General features: G+C 35.4%; 3 protein-coding genes, 1 non-coding gene and 1 pseudogene across 4 annotated transcripts; 1 reads left to right on the top strand and 4 right to left on the bottom strand.

Annotated features, from left to right (window-relative positions):
* LOC104713668 lies at nucleotides 3275-6255 on the top strand. Its single transcript, XM_010430845.1, has 7 exons — nucleotides 3275-3486; nucleotides 3578-3649; nucleotides 4058-4134; nucleotides 4365-4479; nucleotides 5317-5394; nucleotides 5491-5589; nucleotides 5974-6255. The coding sequence occupies exons 1-7, from the start codon at nucleotides 3343-3345 to the stop codon at nucleotides 6082-6084; spliced, it is 696 nt and encodes a 231-aa protein (XP_010429147.1). The 5' UTR covers nucleotides 3275-3342; the 3' UTR covers nucleotides 6085-6255.
* Nucleotides 6528-14705, bottom strand: LOC104713659 (DNA mismatch repair protein MSH6-like). The gene is made up of 21 exons (XM_010430833.2): nucleotides 13519-14705; nucleotides 13281-13380; nucleotides 12934-13036; nucleotides 12793-12846; nucleotides 12635-12709; nucleotides 12379-12447; nucleotides 12154-12237; nucleotides 11804-11998; nucleotides 11126-11655; nucleotides 10161-10290; nucleotides 9789-9880; nucleotides 9508-9686; nucleotides 9222-9424; nucleotides 9026-9127; nucleotides 8651-8813; nucleotides 7992-8278; nucleotides 7761-7898; nucleotides 7511-7590; nucleotides 7326-7425; nucleotides 7071-7200; nucleotides 6528-6973 (listed from the first exon to the last, which is right to left on the bottom strand). Exons 1-21 carry the CDS (start codon nucleotides 14468-14470, stop codon nucleotides 6762-6764), a joined length of 3978 nt encoding a protein of 1325 aa, XP_010429135.1. The 5' UTR covers nucleotides 14471-14705; the 3' UTR covers nucleotides 6528-6761.
* Nucleotides 15186-19693, bottom strand: LOC104713651 (DNA replication licensing factor MCM7-like). The gene is made up of 15 exons (XM_010430823.2): nucleotides 19573-19693; nucleotides 19404-19471; nucleotides 19217-19276; nucleotides 18909-19132; nucleotides 18397-18574; nucleotides 18185-18307; nucleotides 18016-18105; nucleotides 17459-17601; nucleotides 17136-17313; nucleotides 16651-16842; nucleotides 16382-16554; nucleotides 16082-16285; nucleotides 15835-16000; nucleotides 15526-15747; nucleotides 15186-15447 (listed from the first exon to the last, which is right to left on the bottom strand). The coding sequence occupies exons 1-15, from the start codon at nucleotides 19601-19603 to the stop codon at nucleotides 15349-15351; spliced, it is 2151 nt and encodes a 716-aa protein (XP_010429125.1). The 5' UTR covers nucleotides 19604-19693; the 3' UTR covers nucleotides 15186-15348.
* TRNAH-GUG lies at nucleotides 19859-19930 on the bottom strand. Its single transcript has one exon. It is a non-coding gene; the product is annotated as a tRNA-His (tRNA).
* Nucleotides 20043-20869, bottom strand: LOC104713632 (annotated as a pseudogene).

Here is a 21090-nt window from a genome sequence, read left to right as displayed (position 1 = left end):
CGAGTAAAGGACGAGTAAAGGACGAGAAGAAGAACGGCAAGCTGTTCGGATTCTGGATTTTCAAAAGTAAAAGTAAAAACGGCAAGCAGTTCGGATTCCGAAATCACAAACGGATTTTACAATGGATGGATCCCGTCTGTATGTGTTTCACGTAAAAAAGCAAGCCCAATTAGAAGCCCATTTAGATATCTAACACAAACTATTAAACGAATTTACGAAAAATAGTTTTATATGTACAATTTTTTATGGATATATCTGATTTTTTTTTTTTTTTTTTTTTTTNTGGTCACTTTCTTTTGATACTAATGAACATTTATTCTTCAACAAAAAAAGACAAGAATCTCTACCAGGCAATATTTATACTTTCTGGCTGCGCAATTTAAGTTATAGTACTAACAAATTAATCAATAATGTGCATAATACGAGAATCTACCAGAAAAAATGATTAGTCGGCGAATTTTATAATTAGATGTTTCCTTTTAGTAATAGAAACCCCCAACAAAAATCCAACGTAGAAAGATAAGGTCCCCAAACACAAAATGGAGATAAGCACAAATGTCAGCGTCTAATAGTGTCATGATATTTTTGATATAATTAATAATACTGATAATTACTAATATTATAATAACAAATGATGAGATAATTGTCTAGTGTCTTAATATTTTGATATATACATATGTTTGTGTCTTCGTTATCGATAGAAAACATCAAAGCATGGGATCATCGACGAATTATAATCCAAAAATGGATATTGACCTTAACAATATCTTCAGTATGTGTTTTGTTAAAATAATGAAAGTGAAAACGTACTATAGTTAGTTTCTGATACTGATAGCTAGTATGGTCAATCTTCATAAAAGCATACTCTGTTTTTAAAACCTTTGATTTAGTACTTATTTACATATGTTGCCATTAAAATGATATATAATTGAATTATAGAAGCTATACAATTTGTTTCTACGATGTTTTAGAATCGATTTTTAGTTAATACAATAAAACATGACGAAATTATATGTTTTATTTAATATTTGTAAAGTATTTACGTGAAAACATCATATAGTTAACAGGTTAAAAAAAAATAGGTAACAAATACTGTAGGTGAAAAGAAAAAGAACATGAATACTTTTTTGGCCAACATGAAAAAAAAAAAAAAAGAATTACTAAGGATTTATTGTTTGTTTGTTTGGTACACTGATAGATTATTATTTTTTTGGATAAAAGTGGAACCCACGAGTTTAAAATTTCTGGTGTACTGAGCAGAGATGACCAGGCGACCGTTGATAAAGCAATCATACAATCCATATTCAAAATTAGTTCCAACTTCATATATAATTGTTATATAAGTTTCATAGGTTGAACAAAAAAATTAGTACAGTAAAACTTTTATAAATTAATAATGTCTAGACCATAAAAATTTATTAATTTATAGAAGTTTTAATTTCTCGATAAATTATTAATTTATAAAGAGATTAGCCTAATCTGATAAAAAAAAATAAAAAAAGATTTAATCGTTATAACTAATATTTTTATAAAATCAATTACATTGAAAATAATAATTATCATGTTTTGAAGATATCACTCAAAGACTTTTATATAGTAAAAATATGAAAATGAACTCTAATAAAAATTAATGTGTAAATATATACATATATTTAGATAATTTTATATACTTATTAATTTATATTATTAATGAGACCTATATATTTACAAAAAAAATTTCAAAAATATATTATTTTATTATATTATTGAATAGTGTCCAAAATCACACTAATCCCAACTTACATTCACGTTATTTGATAATTTATCGAGTATTAATTCATAGAGATTCTACTGTATATGTTATACGTACATCCATAATCATATATATATATATTTCCTTATAAATAGTCAATAGTTCGGGTTGCTAGTAGGTTTATGTATCAGGTTACCTTAAAAAGAAAAACTTACATTCACGTTATTTGATATAACTTATAATTATTAAGATACTACTAGTTGTAGTTTGACAAAATGAACATCCACGGCCAGAAGAATGTATACAAATCGACAATTCCAAAGAAGAAAATTGAAATTTGATTGGCATTTATTATGATGGGTGTGTTTTAGTTTGTTGCTGAACCAGTCAATCCTATGGTTTGACATTATTAGTTAATCCAAATATTTATTTAAAAATGCATTCAATACTAAATATAAAAAAGGCAAGAAATGACAAGAAAAAGTTTTTGCATGAATTGAAAGCTAACCTAATCATGTATTATTCTTCTACACTTTAGTGTGTAATAGAGTTTTAAGATCTAAAGACCACAGTGATTTGAAGGTTTGTAACTATTCTTACTACCCGTAAAGAAAACATCATCCAATCAAAAGATATACAAGTACGTAACTAGAGTAATCTTATTATTTTACATATAGACATACTAGATGAGAAAAGTCGAGGTTTATGTTGACTTGTGTGATCTCATCATAGTTGACAAATCTCTTTTTCCCTCAACTCTTAAATTCGAAATTGAATTAATCATTCTTCCAGCTCTTATTTACTTAACCGCGTTTTGTTTTATCAACTCTTTTTTTTTTAATGTTTTTTTTTTCAATCACAATATCACATTGCTGTAAACCCCAATAAATATTTCTAATTTCTTCCAATAATAAGTTCTTAAACAAACAAATAAAGGTCTTGAAACACGACAAAAGCTGCCATGCAATATTAATATGTCAAGTAGTATTTAAATCCTGCTTTGTTTCATGCAAAATATCATGAATATTTTTTGATTTCTCAACATATATGAATCTATAATATGAACTCCAAATATAAGAGAATTCAAAGTCTCTATCTTTAAAAATGATCTGAAAAAAAAACTAGTAAAACAATGTTAACTGGGAGTCAAATGTTGTTGAATTGATGATTCTTTCCCATTTTTTGTTGGTCAAAGATTCATTTACTGTTTTTTGCAATGTATTTGAATGAAATTTCAATATTATGTATTCATTTAGTTTGACATCAAACTCCTCTGCATATCGCGGGTTAAATCATTGATCCGTCTTATTTATTTTATATAATTTCTGTAATTAGAAGAAAACAAAAAAAAACACAACATGTTAACAGGAAATCTGATTTTATTGGAATAATTAGAACGTTAAAAGAAGAAATTTGATTTTATTAGAATTTGAATAAAAGAGACTTAGTAAGGGGTAAAATCGGAAATTCGTATACTATTTGATAGGAAAAGCTGTGTATATAATAAAGGTTTCAGACTCTCTCTTTCTCTCTGCCAAAAAAAAAAAACAGAGCGACGAAGAAAAGTTTCAAAAGAATACAAATTAAGGATCAGTAAGAAAGAGAGAAAGATGATGGGAGATGTGGTTTTGTTCATAGACGACGACGAGAAGACGAATTCAAATAAACTGAGAATCACACGTTGCAGAATCTGTCATGAAGAAGAAGAAGAAAGTTTTTTCGAAGTTCCTTGTGCTTGTTCAGGCTCCGTTAAGGTATACAATTCATTTCACTACTTTTTACTTTTTTTTTTTTTTTTTTTTTTTTNTTCGAAATTGATGGGTTTTGGTGAATTGATCAAATCAGTTCGCACACAGAAGCTGCATACAACGTTGGTGTGATGAGAAAGGAAACACAACTTGTGAAATCTGTCTTCAGGTATAATTTTTTTAGCTTCTTGATTATCATTTTTTTTTTTTTTTTGGCTTCTTGAATTCGAAAAAAAAAGTTTTTGTGATGTGCGCTTCGCTGTATTCAGATAATTAAAAAAATATATATAAATATTTTGTTTTGTCTCCAAATTCTTTAGTTTCTTGAATTTGTTTAGTGCGTCACTGTTTCTTCATTGTTTCTTTTTGTCGTCAAATTATTTTTATGCCGATAATGAATAAATTAAGGATAATAATTTGATTGTCGCAATCACTTGTGGACTTGCGGCTCTTTTTTTTTCTTCCTTCATTCAGTGAATTATATTATAAAATATAAAAAGTTGGAAAACCATATGATAATTAGGCTCTTTTAGATATAACGAGTAGTGCAAATTAAGAATATCAAGAAACCATGCAGGTGTATAGAGATGGATACACAGCAGTTTCAAAACAATCTAAATTGATTGAAGAAGAAGAAGAAGAAGTCACAATCAGGTAATTAGATTTAATTATTTTGTAAAGACTCAAGAAGAAGGCATTTTAAAAATAAAATAAAAATAGATTGAATTATGCAAAAATAATTGACCCTATTGACGTGGTTTCTTGATTCTTTCCTTGCTTACGCGTTTAGAGATAGATAGCTTGCAAATAGTTTATTACTCATATTCTACAAATAATTTATAGTAACAATTTAAAAATTTGCTAGTTTTGTTTTAATGGAACAGAGTAAATGGACGACGAAGAAGAAGAAGATTAGTGTCTATAGCTGAATCCGATTTGTCTCAGTGTGGTTCTGTTGCTGATAGAGGAGCTTCCTTTTGCAGATCATTAACTTTTACTGTAAGTTCTTCTTTTCTTTCTCCTTTGATCATTTTTAGTTTGGATATAGAAAGTGATTAGTGATATATGAATATAATAATAAAAATTAGTTAAAAACAAATGATGAGACATTGGGGGGAAAGTCCATAGTTTAAGGAGCTCTGAAATAGATATGGCAACCACTACTTACTGTTTCATAGCTTTTTCTTTTTTGTTTTGGCCAAATCTATTTCGTAGTTATGTGGCAAAGCCTATAAATGTGAATATTTTTGTTGTAAGTTGTTGTTTGTGTGTGGGATATTATAATGTTTCTTTTTCCCCACCATGAAAAAAAGAAAGAACTCTTTTAACTTGTTTTTTTTAAATGATATGTACATGTTACCGTTATATATATCTTTGTCACTATTTTTTCATCATCATAGTCCGTCTTTTTACCATTTATGTATGAAGTATTATTATGCTTTTTCTCCTCCATAGCTTTTACCATTTTTTTCTCTCTTTTTTTTTTGAGTTCATTGCGAAATTGGGGTAAGAATGGTTGGAATGTTGTTGCAAAAAAAAAAAAAAAAAAGGACATAGGTTGGGTAAGTTGGTGGTTGGCCAAGAATTTGAGTTTTTAGCCCTTATTTACACATTATACAAAACCTTGTCTCACCTAAGACCACAACTCCTACCAAAATAATTTCTTACCCTTTACCTAATCAGGGTTAGTTTACATCTCATTATACTACCATCCATTTGTATTGTTTTACATAAACAAAAATTGGGTAACTTGAGTTTTTTTTTTTATATTCGGGTAGAATATTAGAACGATGAACATAAATAAATAATGTAATACAATTTTTTTTTTTTTTGTAGCTTTCAGTTCTTTTGCTGATGAAACATACATTCGATGTGATATATGGAACCGAAGAGTATCCATTCACAGTATTTACGGTAAAAATACTCTTCCTTCTAAACAACTAATCATTCAGAATTCAGTATTTTGCTTTGCATGTACATATTTTAAAATATATATGAAATATTTTACAGGTACTAACATTAAAGGCCATTGGGATACTATTGCCAATGTTCATAATAATTCGAACAATCGCAGCTATTCAAAAAGCTCTTCGCCGTCTTCAACATCATGTAAGTTACCGAATTTATTTTAATTTCGCAAAACTCCTATATTATACAACTACGTAACAAAAAATATAGAAATATATTATTAGCATGTTTGACCTGACCATATATATATTCCAAATAAAATGCATGTGAGGTGTGAATATTACGATTCACGCATGCGAGAGTACGAATTAATAGTATGTAGGTACCACGTTTTGAGGATTTTGTTGTGACTTGTGATCATGTTCATGGGAAAAAAAATCTTTCTAAAGGAACTTTGACTTCGATTTTATAACAAAGTCCAAAATCCGCTATACATACATACCATTTAATGCCAAATGTGAAATATTCAACTTTGCTCTCTATTTTGTTTTTGACTTTTTGGTGACGTTTGACTTTTGAAAATAGGAATCTGATGAAGAAGATACGTTGAGCTCTGAGTCTGACGACGACTATAACTTGGAAGAAGAAGAAGATGATGAAGATGATGATGAAGAGCAACAACAACATTTGGCTTAAACCCGCTATTTAACCAACTTAACGCATTTTTTTCTTCTTTCTTTCTAATTTTTCTTTTTTTTTTTCTTTTACGAAATGCATCTATTCGATGCTTATGGTCATTACAAATTTACAAAGTATAATTAAAAAAAAAAACCGTAAATTTACATAAGAAAGTCATGTTTTTATCAATTCGCCTTCGCGTCTGAATATTTTCCATATCAATTTTCTTTACAGTTTAATCAAAAAAATTTCAAAAAATATCATCAACTTAGCTATAAAACAAAAGAAAATTAAATAAGAGTTTGTTATTATTTGACAATCGTCACTTTCACTTACTTTTTTACTATTTTCTACACTCACTGTTCCGCATCTAGCCACTTTTGTTAACGATGTACCATCACATTGACTCCACTGAGCCAATCTTATTTTCTTGTTGTCAAAAAAAAAAAAAAAAGAAGATGAAACAAAATCAGAGAATACTTCTATTCACAAAAATTAACCGATCCTACTATGCAACAGTCTGTGGAAAACCCAAAACTTCACAAAAGGCTTCAAAACCACACCTCAAGACTGAGTCTACCCGGAGTTCAAATTTCCGACTGACTTAGATTTTGACACAAGGGAAGCTCATGGATCAACATTGGTTAATGCGTTATAAGAAGAATGACAAACCAGAAAGGTACAGAGCTGTTAAATTAGCTGGTTAACTGGAGAAATGTGTTGGCCATGGAGTATAGCTTAGACAATGAGTCCATTGAAGTTGAGTTATCAGTTGATGCAACACTACTGATGATCTGCTTTATCATAGCTGCCAATTCACCATCAGTTTGTCCATGTTTTCTACCGTACAAGGCCTCAAATTCTTTGGATTTTATCACGGCTCTCTGAAGTACGTTATCTGGAAGACCTATGGAGATTAAACCAATAAAAGTATGATGAGTGAATGCTTCTGTTTAAGTGAGAAGAAAAGGAAAGCTTGAGGCAAGGGAATTCGATTTTTTTACCAGCTAACCGAGCAACGTTGACTCCATAGCTTTTAGGACATGCACCCGGTGTCAATCTATAGAGAAACGTAACTTCTTCAACTCCACCACTTCCTTCTCCTACTTGACATGCCATATGGCAAAGTGAGACCTATCCAACAAACAATATGACGATGGAACGGTTTTTGAGAAGTTTTCGAATGCACACACAACCAGATGACTGATAGTCTCAAGTCTTTCAAACTCAGAAACTGAAGCAGACACTTTTCACAATACCTTTGGATTGGTTTGATAATCTACAGAGAGACGATGATAATGAGTAGAGAATAATCCTCTACACTGCACCTTGTCTATGAAGTGCTCAAGTACGGATTCCCTGTAAATAGTTAAAATATTTCAAATGAACTGAACGATAACAGTAAGTCCCAACAACAAGATACGCAATAAATGATTCAACATACGCAATGGCTTGTCCATCCGAGGTGGCTGTTCCTCGTCCAAGCTCATCTAGCACCACCAGCGAGTTTCGGGTTGCTGATGTCTGCATATTATTATATTATAACTTTCTATCAATGTGTTTGTTGTTATTTCACATAGTTTAACAAAAGCATGTGACCAACACTCAAAAAGGTAACAACGGTGATAAGTTCCACATTAATCTTAGAAAGCTTCATGTAATCAATTTGACAAAACAATATTAACATTACTTACCAACATCACCGCGGTTTCTGAAAGTTCTGTTAAAAACGTGCTCTGTCCTGCCATGATATGATCTTTTGCACCCATCCGCACACATATTCTGTCAACAGGCGAAACCTCAAAGGTTTCTGCTGGGACATCTGCTCCAATCTGTGAAAAGAACATCATTGCTTGAGTCTCTTTTATCAACATATAAATGGGTCAAGGTCCATTGCCTTCAAATTTTTTAAAATGATAGCTTACCTGAGCCAAGATTACAGCCAAGCAAACTTGGCGAAGAAGGGTGGATTTTCCACCCATATTAGGGCCTGTGAGGAGGATGAAACTGGCTTTCTCAGCACCACCTATTTTTACATTATTTGGTACAAAAGAACCTCTGCCTAACGAATCACCCCTTAGAACTGGATGCCCTAGACCAGTGGCAGATAAGTGTGGAACATCATCAGATGTAGAACCTGATACTACTGGGCGGCATCTTACTCCTTCATAAGAATCACTTGCAAAAGCGAGGCTAATCAACACGTCCAGCTCTGCAATAGAATGAATCCATGTCAACAATGTATCCACATAAACGTCAACAATGCATTGTTTTATAGAATGCATGCCTAATTCTATAAGACTATCTTCCACCCATCATGCCAATAAGATGTAAGTGAACCATACCTCTGCCTAAGATTCATTTTCGTCTGCATGCCTACTTCTAACTGAGGTTATAAAGTGTGGAATCAAATCCAATTCTAACTAGTTTGACTAATGTTCACAACGAAAAGGGCACAAGCGATGACCCACAAAGCTAGCTGGGTGACAGTTAACAGGAACTCAATACGAAATATACATATTCTCCAGGAAGATGCTGACAATTTCTTAATACAAAAACTTATAAAGCATGAACTTGTCCATACCAGCTGTTGTAGAAACCAATTGTCTCCATTTTTCTTGATGCTCGCAGAAACGTCCAATTAATCTCTGTGAAATGCTCTTTAGAGCCGATTCTTTTTCAGAATTTGCTTGTGATAGCTCTTTTAATAATTTCTTGATGGTAGGAGTCCAATATCGGAAAACACCCTGAAAGAGAGTAAACAACAAGAAAATCTCATGTTTAAATTTCAGGGTCTATATAGTAAATATATCCGCATTTACGAGAAGACTACATATCCTCCTAACAGTGAGGGCACAATCATGAAACACGAGGCAGAAATACTCAACTAAAACCATCATATCGACTTGTTGAGTATGAAAGTGAAATGCCAATTTCTTTAGAATTGTACAGTTTTTACCTTTTTCGATGAGCATAACTCATAATCATTAGGAACACTCCCACTTAAAATTTCAGGAACTTCCAAGAGGTATTCGTCCTTTCCAACTGTAACATAATTTATCTGGATAAGAAGACAAAATATCACCAAAGCTCTGATTAGAAAACCCTCGGTTGATTAGCCATTTAAGGAAATCAAAAAGTGAAGTAATTCTCACTGATGCATCTCCAAGTAATTTCCGTTGCTCTTTCAGATGTTTTTTCAAACTGGACTCAAATTCTTCTACTGTTTTGCAGGCACAATCATACTCTTCATCAGCTCCTTCATGGGGTATTACACGCCCAGAATTGTGAGCTTCTACCCAGTCAAAAGCATCCTTGAAATACTTAATGGAGGATGATATATTCGGAAGACTTTGACCTGACATAGAAATGATATTAGATGCTCTGCGATTTGCCAGGAGTTATTAAATGAAACTCTGGATAGGCAGCAAATTGATGTACCAGGAGTTAATAAAGTAAGCAGACGCCTGGATTTATCATGCTTCAAAATAGCACGGAGAGAAGAGCATGCTTCTGCCATTGTTTCACAACCACGTAGAGTTGATATGAATTCTTGTACCAGCTTCTTTGCCGTATCTTCATATAACACCACTTTATCTCCGTTTCTCCCACTAGCTTCACTATTACACCACGTAGAGTTTTTAAAAAATATGTTTAGTAAATCTTTGGTATAAACATATAGTGTAAGAATTAACATGTCCTCAGTCCAGCTAATCCCTTACATGCTAGAAAAAATACGTGCAATCAACCGTTCCATGTCTGGAAGTCTGGACAACGCCTTCCGGAATTCCAGTGAGTACGGAAGATTTTCACCCTGAAGGTAGGGACAATACCATAACACATAGAGTTGTCAGATGGATAGTGTAAATGAAGAAGCAGAGTAAGCTTCATAATTAGTTGAAAGCATCATCTTAGCCAGTTAAACGGTGACAAAACATAATCTTGAACAGAAATGGGGGAAATAGTGTAGTTTTGGAGAGATTCATGAATTAAAAAATAGAAATGAAAATGGATCAAATGGGAAACCAAGTTGACAAGTTATTTTCTAGTTGAGAAACAGAGAAACGTATTCTATTGCTTGTTAGAAGACTCACCCGCAGAATTGCTACAGCATCTTGTCGTTCCTTGATCATTTCCGTATTATATAAAGGTCTTGCCAGCCATGCTTTTAGTAACCGTTTCCCAGATGCAGTGACGCATTGATTCAGTTGAGCATACAGCGTTCTTCAAAAGAAAACATTCTTAGGTTAAGATCACATCAATCATTTAATAAAACATAGTAAGATTGAGAAAAAACTTTACCCCGAATAGCCTCCATTTCTACTGTTTTCAAATATCTCAAGGTTTTCGAGAGCAGCAGCATCAAGAACCATGTGCTGTTTCTCATAAACGTTGCTGAAATCACAGTAAGGCAGGGATTCAAACTTGGCAAATCTAAGCAGACTCTCATCCAAGAATGCTTGTCGCAGGTAGTAAATGGCACCACCAAGAGCAGAGAGTGCCAGGCTGCCATTCTTATCTTCAGTTGCTAATTCAGTCAGCATTTTTGGAAGGAAGCTTGAACCATCACCTAGAATCTTTTCCTCGCTAGAATAAGCAGAAGACGGTTGACAACTGATTCGCTTGTAGAAAATTCCAACTTCATGCATGGTCTTCTCTGCATCCCAGAATTCAGAAAGTGGGACCAGATTATTTACTAAGGGATTTCTGGTTTGTCTAACTATTGTTCTCTCGGTTGCAGAACTCAACACCTTAGCTGGTTTAATAATTTCAACCGGCCTTATCTCAGATAGCAGGCAAGATAATGCACTGCAATCTTGATCATCCTTGAACTGGTAGGAACGGAAAAAAATGCCATCAATAAGAATAGAAAAGTAGAAAAAAAAATCCACCAAGAAAGTTCCTAAGAGAGTTATAATTCGAGAAACGTTACGTATGCTAAGTGCAACCAGGCACCAAAATCCAACGACTAGAACTCACCTGACCCAGCATTATCTTCTTTGTCGNTAAGATCACATCAATCATTTAATAAAACATAGTAAGATTGAGAAAACTTTACCCCGAATAGCCTCCATTTCTACTGTTTTCAAATATCTCAAGGTTTTCGAGAGCAGCAGCATCAAGAACCATGTGCTGTTTCTCATAAACGTTGCTGAAATCACAGTAAGGCAGGGATTCAAACTTGGCAAATCTAAGCAGACTCTCATCCAAGAATGCTTGTCGCAGGTAGTAAATGGCACCACCAAGAGCAGAGAGTGCCAGGCTGCCATTCTTATCTTCAGTTGCTAATTCAGTCAGCATTTTTGGAAGGAAGCTTGAACCATCACCTAGAATCTTTTCCTCGCTAGAATAAGCAGAAGACGGTTGACAACTGATTCGCTTGTAGAAAATTCCAACTTCATGCATGGTCTTCTCTGCATCCCAGAATTCAGAAAGTGGGACCAGATTATTTACTAAGGGATTTCTGGTTTGTCTAACTATTGTTCTCTCGGTTGCAGAACTCAACACCTTAGCTGGTTTAATAATTTCAACCGGCCTTATCTCAGATAGCAGGCAAGATAATGCACTGCAATCTTGATCATCCTTGAACTGGTAGGAACGGAAAAAAATGCCATCAATAAGAATAGAAAAGTAGAAAAAAAAATCCACCAAGAAAGTTCCTAAGAGAGTTATAATTCGAGAAATGTTACGTATGCTAAGTGCAACCAGGCACCAAAATCCAACGACTAGAACTCACCTGACCCAGCATTATCTTCTTTGTCGCAACATCAACCAAACAGACACCAAAATTGTGGTCTGCTTTCTGATCATTTAAACTTTCTCCTCCTTCAGTCAATGCCATTAGATAAGATGCATCCGGATTAGTTGATAGCATCTCCCCATCTGTCAGCGTGCCTTTTGTAACAACTGCACATATTTCACGCTTCACAACCTACAAAAACAGGATTAGTGTCACTAGGAGTCCTCCCTATCATAAATTTTAAACTGGCATCAGCCAAGGTGAACAAATTTTAGTTTCAAGAGCAAACAAATTAATTGACTTGAAAATGATGATGCCTACTAAATTAGATTCATAGTTGAACATACTTTATCCTTGGAACCTTTCTCTTTTCGGCGTTGGTCCAGCTGATCAGGTGTTTCTGTTTGCTCCACTACTAAAACGCGATAGCCCTGTTCCATTCAATTCAATTCAATCCAATCAAATTTCTTTCTAACCCAAAGTACAACTTCTGCCCATGAATGTAATTTCTCCACTCGTAACAAGAAATAGATAATGCTTGAACTGGAGTAGCTATAATTCTGGACACAAACCTTTCTAACTAGTTTTTCGATGTTTACAGAGAAATTCTTCTCCGGAAATCCACAGTGAGGTTGTTCTCCCTACAAAACAAAGGCATATGTCAGATACTTGCAAATAGAGAAACATTAGAAACATGATAAATTTGTAATGTAACACCAATGAAAATAACCTTTTTAGCATGATCTGATGTCAAATCTTTGGGTTTTTGGACAGTTTAAAAAGATGTATTCTCAAATGCGTCAACTAGTTATGAGTACAACGAGTTACCTTCATGTACTGGATATCCAGTTCCTTGGCTCCTACATGTGCATCCATCTCAAAAAGCTCATAGAATTTACCCATCTGCTTGTCACAAAAGAATACCATTTATCCGAGAATCTCCCATCAATTAATAAGTTTTACTAAAGAAGTAATTATTGATTTACCTTGAAGAATACAACTTTGTCCATATGCTTTGATTTAAACTCCCACCATTGTCTCTGAAATAAGGCCATAAAATCAAATAAGTGAAAGTTGATTAGCTTCACCAAATATCCTGAACCCGATTTACATGTGCTCTTTCTTACCTGGCCTCCAGTCAACTTTTTCACAAAATCAGGAGGAAGGTAGAGTGTCCTCGGATCATAATTTTCATCGGTAGGGCGTCTCCTTTTAGCATCTCTTCGGTCCCTGTTCAACAGAAATAATTTTCAAGAACAAACACGTCAAAACTTAGCTAAAATAGGAATCATGCAGCATAATAGTACATCATGAAGTTAAAAAGAAAATTAGAGATGTTACTGCAAGTAGGAAAAAATATTGCTTAAAGAGACGAGGTACCCTTATGTGTACATTTTAAATTCTCTAAATTATCTACTCTTAGCCACCGTAGCAAATGACCTCTAAGATGGAAACAAATTTGTGAAAGACTTACACTCCCAGGAAGCGGAATTTCTCAGATTCACGAGCACCAAATCTAGCCAGAGCATCTCCATCCAATATGTTATCGTCCAAACCCTTGACTACCTTATCAGCTGCATTAAGACACAAAGAATATTTAGCAACCAACAACAAATACTATCTGAAAAACCATAGTCAGAGCAAAAGACATCACAAACCAAAAATTGCAAAAACAAGCATGATATGTAACAACAAGAGACTCTTAGGTTTACCTTCTACAATCTTCTTCGGAGGCTCCACAACAGAAGCCTTAAAACCTTTCAAAATAGTGTCTTTATCAGTCCTGCTTTTCTTCTCACTGCCTGATTTCGTTACTTCACTACTCTTCCGCTTTCTAGAGTCAATTTTGGAAACTCTATTAACCTTGGGAGTTTCTTCATCTTTCTCTTCCAAGAGCGCTTCTTCATCCATCTCATTCTCATCAACCAATTCCACATCATCATCTTCTTCACTCTCGCATACCTCTTTCCCCACGTTCTTCCCCCAGTCTTCATCGCTAGAATCATCACCATCACTTTTATTTTCTTTCTCTTCTTCCACATCGCCCATCTCCACATCATCATCATCATCATCATCCGTGACAACTTTTCTCAAAGCCGAAGCGCCTCGTCTCAATCGCTTAAACCTATCTCCTAATTTCTCCCCAACAACCCACTCAATCTTCTCCTTCCTTAAATCCAAAGACTCTTCTTCCCCATCTTCATACTCGACTACATGCTTACCCTCACCCTTATCATAAAAAGTCACGCTCCCATCATACCATTTCTTATCCAACGGCCAGAAAACCCTAACCTGCTTTCCCACCACCTCGTCCCCGTACGTGATTTCCGCCGATTGAGGAGGCGAAGGAGTCTGTCCGATGACGAGCAAAGGCTTCTTAAACTTGGACTGTACAGGAGAAGGAGTCGCAGGACCAGGGGTGGGACTACGAGCAGGAGGATCGGGATTAGGGTTCAATTTGGGGGTTTTTTTAGGCGGAGACGGTGACGGAGAATTAGGGTTAGGGTTGTTAGATTTGGGGGTTTTTTTATTGGAAAGAGATGGAGCTGGTGACGGAGACGGAGAAGGAGAAGATGAAGCAGATTTCCCAAAGAAGGAGGTGATTTGACGCTGCTGGTTCACCAACGGAGATCTTCCACTGATCTGACGGCGAGATGGAGCCATCGGAGAGTGAAAAAAAAAAAGCGGAAGAGATTGGAGAGGGAAAGAGAGAGAGAGAGGGAGAAGGAAAGTGAAACAGCCGGCGAAGAGAGTGAGAGAGAGTGTGATTGATGAGAGAAGAAGCCTATTATTATGTAGAGTAGAGGGATAGCGCGGGAGTATTTCACCGGGAAATACACCGGCGAAACTTGCAAATTGGCGGGAAACAACGCCTTAGTATAATAATAGGAAATGGTACTCTTTCCCTGATTCTCTCTCTCCGTGTCCGTCTCTCGAGATATTCATGCCGTTAAAGCTTTGCCCGGTATAGCTGGCTATTATGGGCTTAAACCGATCCTGAACCGGAATTAACCTCTGAACCAAATTATAACATTATACCACTTTAGTAATCTGTGGAGAGATCCTAAATGATTTTAGTAACTCTTACAAAGCTTTTATAAGTAACAAGCCCTTTTTTCATATATATATATATATAAATTTGTACTGTATTTGATATTTTTTACAAAAATAATGGTGTCTTTTCCAAACCATCATTGTAAATTTGTAATACTAAAATCAAAGTCAACATCTGATCTCATCTATAACCATGGATATACTTTTGTTAAAAGTAACTTAATCAAACCAAGATCAAAACCAAAGTAAACCAACATCAACAAGTATTTCTTTTTAGATTTTAGTATTTATATTCTAACAAGGGAAATCTAAGAGAGCTAAAAAATTCAACAGCAATAGGTACCAAATCACCTCTAAAATTCCATTGTTTGGCATTCATTAACCAGGTAAAATATTCTACAAAACCCACTTCTACTGTCTCTAAGTTAAGAAATGTAGAAAATAAAGCAGGCACACAACATAATAACTTGGCAAGAGCATAGGAAATTTCAAATAAAACGGATGTCAAAGGTGTTAGGATCAATCTGCCAAACATTCAAAGCTGCATATTCCTCCAAACACTCCTTTAGCTGAGCCTCACTGTATCCCTGTTTTACACACCCAAATCACTAGTCTTAGCGATTATCCACCTATCAGAAGAACATGAAGATGAACAAGTAACTAACCTTTCTGGAGATCCAGTTAAGAGCGTTTGCATAGCTCACATGGGTCCTGTTAGATCTTGCAGCTTCGTCTCTTATGATTGAATATGTGTCTGATATCGCATCCAGTCCTGCTTTTTGTCTGTCATCCGCATACAGTGATATTTTCGACATCTGCATCAGTCTAAGCGCCTCATCCACATCACTCTGTGCCACTGATTCTGAGAATCTCAACCTTGCTAGTGCCTATAGAGTCAACAAAGCAAATATATTCACACTCAATAGACAAACTTGTTTACTAACTCCTACTTCAATTCCTCTTATTCTACTTACCGCGGATATGCGCAGAATGCTGAGGAGAGTTCTCACTGTTGTATAAGAATGCGGAGTATTTGATTTCGCTTCTTCTTGCCTGATGCTGGAATAAGCTGTTGCTATGTATTCTTCTAACTCCGCTGGTACGTATGGTGATAATCTTCTCGCAGCAGAAATGTATGAACTAGAGAAAAATAGATATGCTCATGTTAGAGTTTGTGACTCTGCAGAATAAGACGAGAGTTACTGAAGTGAGTTAACTTACCGCAGAATATTGGGTTCCAGCGGCTCGAAGCCCAGCGCAGGAGATTCTTCTGTCTGGTGCACGTGAAGCACATGCTTAGCCAATTCAAGGTCGCTGTCCATATCAGCTCGATCTAAGATCAACCACAGAAGATCAAATCTTGAAAGAAGGGCTGGTGGAAGATTTATGTTTTCAGCTGGAGTTCTTCGCAAATCATATCTTCCCCTTCATAGCCACAAAAAGATGCACAGTTCAATAACTAATAGCAATGATCCCACACCTTTGATAAGTTTTTTATTCATATCATAAAAGGTCAATTACCAGGCTGGATTGGCTGCGGCAAGAACAGCTGTTCGAGCATTCAAGGACGTGGTAATCCCAGCTTTCGCAATGCTTACAGTTTGCTGCTCCATGACCTCATGAATTGCAGTACGATCTGATTCATCCATCTTATCAAACTCATCAATTGCACAGATTCCCATGTCAGCCAACACCTGAAATTAAGGTTGTATCAATCTTCTAAATCATATAGCTTTTTAGCAATACATCATGTTCTAGGATATCCAATGTGAAGAATCATTGTGTCTCACCAGTGCTCCTCCTTCTAAAACCATCTCATTTGTTACTTGATCTCTCATAACAGCGGCAGTTAGACCAACTCCACTGCTACCTTTGCCTGTTGTGTAGACTCCCCTTGGAGCAACATTTATAATGTGCTTGAGAAGCTGACTTTTGGCAACTCCAGGATCACCCATCAGACATATATGCACATCTCCTCTAATCTGCAAAGATAATCAATGAATGTCTTAATTTTAATTGTCTTCACAAATAATATGTTCCAATCAAGTGCAATGTGCTCTTCAATGGCTAAAATATGTGAACCCAAAATGTTAATAACAAATCTCCGTAACTCAATGAATGAAGACTGTGGACACTGAAAGTGGATGTAAAGAGGTAGAAACGATATAGTCGGAGATGAACTAAAGTAGGCAACTGCTTTCTAATCACATAGTCAGTCCTTATGATAAAACATAGCAACATTATGAAAATTTTGCAAGAGGACAGGAGAGTTCACCTTCATCCCATCCTTTAATTGCCTGTGAGGAGCACCCACAAGAAGGAGAAGCAAAGCTTTTTTAATATCTTCATGTCCATAAATCTCAGGGGCCAGTGATCGCGACAACTTATTGTAAATGTCACCATCCTCAGCCAAACGTGCAATCTGTTCTTCCTCATCTTTCTGAAACTCATATCTGTAGATCAAAACAATAAATATAAAGATGCTTTCTGATATTGTGCACACACCAAAGCTGCTTTGTAACTTAAGCAAATGCCAAAAACATGGACTAGGTTACTAAATCGGAAAATTTCTAGTGATAAGGTGTAACAATGCCTTACTCCTCATATTTCTTCTTGAAATGAGTAACAGACGTTGCTTCCAGATAGGTGTCCGCTACTAAGCCAGCTCGAAGTGCCTTAAACCCAGTGTAAGGAATGGGAAGAAAAATTCCTGAGAATTCAACAACATCACCTGGTGATACCTACAAGGGGTTAAGGAAATTTAGTAAGAAATTAACAATTCCTCTATAGTAAATGACGCTAAAATCACAATATCTATAGATAAAATCCAAGTACAGCAATGGAAAAAATTCCTGTTGAATGCAGGGAAGGTACTGATATAAGTTTTTTAATTGCTAAACTGCACCATAAAAATGCTATTTACTTTGCATCTAATGATGATTTAAGAATCCTGACAGTGTTCACTGTTTCCTTTGGAAGCTGTTAAACCCGTTAAGTAGAGTGTTTTGTTTTTTCAACAACTGTTCAACATATGCTCTTAAGCAATTGCACAATAACTTCTCACTGGACTATTCCTAAGCAATACAGCTATTGATTCCTAACGGAGAACAAATAGACTCCTATAGTAGCATGAGATAGAGGTCAAGAAAAGCAACCTTTCTTGTCAACTCTCCTCTAAGATGAACAGTCATCGACCTTGGAATATGCCCTTTAGGTACATGTTCAGCCAACTCTTGCATCTTAGCCTGCAAAATATTGATTTGTTACTCATTAGTTTGATATCAGTGCATTCACATAAATGGCAGTCATTGAACAGAACAGAACCTCCTGAAACTTTAGAAACTTTGATGCCCTGAGCTGAAGGATGGGATTTCCGGCTTTGCTATTAACGCGACAGCGGCTGGAGGGGCACTTAAACAAAGGCATGAAGACTCTAGATGTAACTTCCTGATTTGGCAGGTAAAAGAAAGATAATCCGAGTTAGCATTTGACAAACTAAAGAAGAAACTACCAACTGGCAGGCATAGTTAAGGTACCTGGTAAATTTCATGACCACAATCTTCACATGTGTAAACAGCAACCGCCATAAGTGGCTTGACATCCGAACAGCGGGTCACAATACCAGATATTTTAACAAGTTGCCCAATGTGTGAAGCCTTAACCTCCCTGATGGTAGATGGCTTTACCTTTGAAGGAGCTTTAAAATAAACCTCACTGGACAAAAATTAGATTCATTAGCTAACTTTTCTATAAGAAAAATCCAACCTAAAGTGAAATAAAGTAGCGAAATAAATGGATTCAGTCAAAAAAGGGCACTAACAGTCTTCAACTAGGCTACAAGCAGTAATTCACAAACAATGAAAGATTCTCTCACACAAATAAAACTACAAAAAAGAGTTAAGTAAACTAGAAAAATCAACTCAAAGAGCGTTGTAAACTAACAGTTTTCAATTAGGCTACAAGCAGCAATTAACAAACAGTGAAAGATATTCTCACACAAATAAACTAGATCTACAAAAAACCAACTCAAAGAGCGTTGTAAACTTACTAAAATCTTTTAACCTCAGAAGGAATCTGCTGATGCGGGTCAGAAACATCTGCATTATCAGTCCCATCGTCAGCTCTCTGAGTCATGAGAATATCATGATCATCATCCGGAAATGCTTCAGTGGGTTCGGGTAGCAACTCGTCAACAGCAGCAGAGAAAATGGAAACATAACGGCGAGTGTTTTCAGTCAACCGTCCGAGAAACTCCTCAATATCACCCTCATACTATACAACAACATCAAAGAAATTAGTAACTTCATATCCAATTGCAACATCCAAACAAGAGATTAAAAAAAAAAAAAAACTCACATTGAATAAGTCATCAAGATCGACCGTAATAGCTCGAATCTTACGATTTGAAACCTCTTGCTACACAAATCATTAAATAGAACATAACTGAGTTTACTAATTTCAGTTAGATTGAGAAATTTATAGAGTAAAACCCTAAATTACGGAGATTCGCGAAAACCCTAAATTGATGGAAAGGAAGACTCACGAGAATCTCCATGTACTTAGATCCGCCATTAGCGTTGGCGAAATTCTCGAGAAATTGCTTGGCGAGCGCTGCAGGAAGAAGAAAATGTGAAAATCAAAACCCAACAAGAATGAAAATAAAAGACGGAAGAGAGTATCGAGGACGGAGGAGGAGAGAGAGAGATTCTGACCTTTATCGCCGTCGAAATCGTGGTCTTTCATGGTTTGAGAACTTGGGTCGAGTGAGAGAGAGAAAGAGAGGGACGAAGCAGAAGAGTGAGAGACGAAGGTATGGAAGCAGTGACCGAGAAATTGGGCGGTGAAAGGGTTGTAAATGGCGATGCGATTTGGCGGGAAAATTATTTTAGAGAGAAATGGCGGGGGTGAATGGACGGTTCAGATCTAATGATATTGTGATCTACGTAATGTCGATAATACCCCTGTTGAAATTTTTAAAAAGTAAATAAAAAAAGAAAGTGTGGCTGCTGGGATTCGAGCCCAGGTCCCCACGGCCACAACGTGGGATACTAACCGCTATACTACAGCCACTTTGTTGGTATTTGCTTCACCTTTACCTATTTATACATTTAAAAAATCTAGTAGATCATTAAATAATATTAGCATCTCTCTGCAAAAGTATGATAATAATGTCAATAAAATCTTGAAGTTTATTTATTAATCAAGGTTTTCTCTCTCTTATCTCTCTCATATCTTTCAGAGAGAGAAAGCTTCGGTTACTCTTTTGTATTCTCCTTCTAAAATTGGAGCTTTTTTGTTTGTACTTTTAGCTTCCGGTCTCGATGTTGGTTTATCTTTCCGATTTTGTTCAAATTTTATTTTGTCTTTTCTCTTTTGGTTGCCTTTTACAAGTTGAAATTAACACTCCCAACTATGGGAAGTTGTGAATTCCGGGAGTCATTAGATGGATCCTTGTTCACTAAGTGCTTGATTCTTCTCTCAAGTGATGGTAATTCCTCGCTATCTGCCAAAAGGGCTTTTATAATAGAGCGTAGGTTCTCCTTGGTGGATTGATCAAGAAGATGCGGTTTGATTAGGACGGGATATGAAGAATTGGAGTCTTCGCCGTGTTCTGATGATTCTCTGATGAATATTCCGAGCTAATCTGTTGAGGTTAGAAATTTTGGTAAGCAAGTTTAAGTTAAGTCAATCTCTTCCGGTGATATTTGGCAAAAGACGATATGGTACAATTGAAGGCAAATAGAGATAGAGGTTTCTTGGAGGACTGAGATGATCCGCTGGCCGACGAAGGAAGTCTCCGGTGAAGATGAGTCGGTGATGGTGTTGCTGACGAAACCTTCTTCTTCTCTCAACTTCCCACGTTGCATAACACGTGTCTTCAATATGTTTTCCTTATCTTGAAATGTTTGCAATTAGTGGGCCTTCTCATGGCCTTTCTTGTACCGAATATGTTCTCATTTGGGCTTTATAAAAATATTTAGCCGACAAAAAAATAAAATAAAATAAATCTTGAAGTTTACTTGATTCAAAGCATGAACTTTTTATCTAGTGGAAAAAACCTCATTTCTTTTGTTGATTTATTAATAATTTACAAACTTTTGTTGATTTGGCCTTATGATGCATAACGTTAAGTGGCCAAACAGAAAATCAATAGAGCCGGTGTAAAAATCGCAAAAATTTTTAAAACCATGATTTTAGAGAATTTGATGGGATTTAGAAATTTTGGAATT

Source organism: Camelina sativa, chromosome 2, assembly GCF_000633955.1.
Source record: "Camelina sativa cultivar DH55 chromosome 2, Cs, whole genome shotgun sequence".
Lineage (NCBI taxonomy): Eukaryota > Viridiplantae > Streptophyta > Magnoliopsida > Brassicales > Brassicaceae > Camelina > Camelina sativa.
Note: the sequence above shows the minus strand (reverse complement) of the source record. Positions and strands in the feature narration are given on the sequence as shown.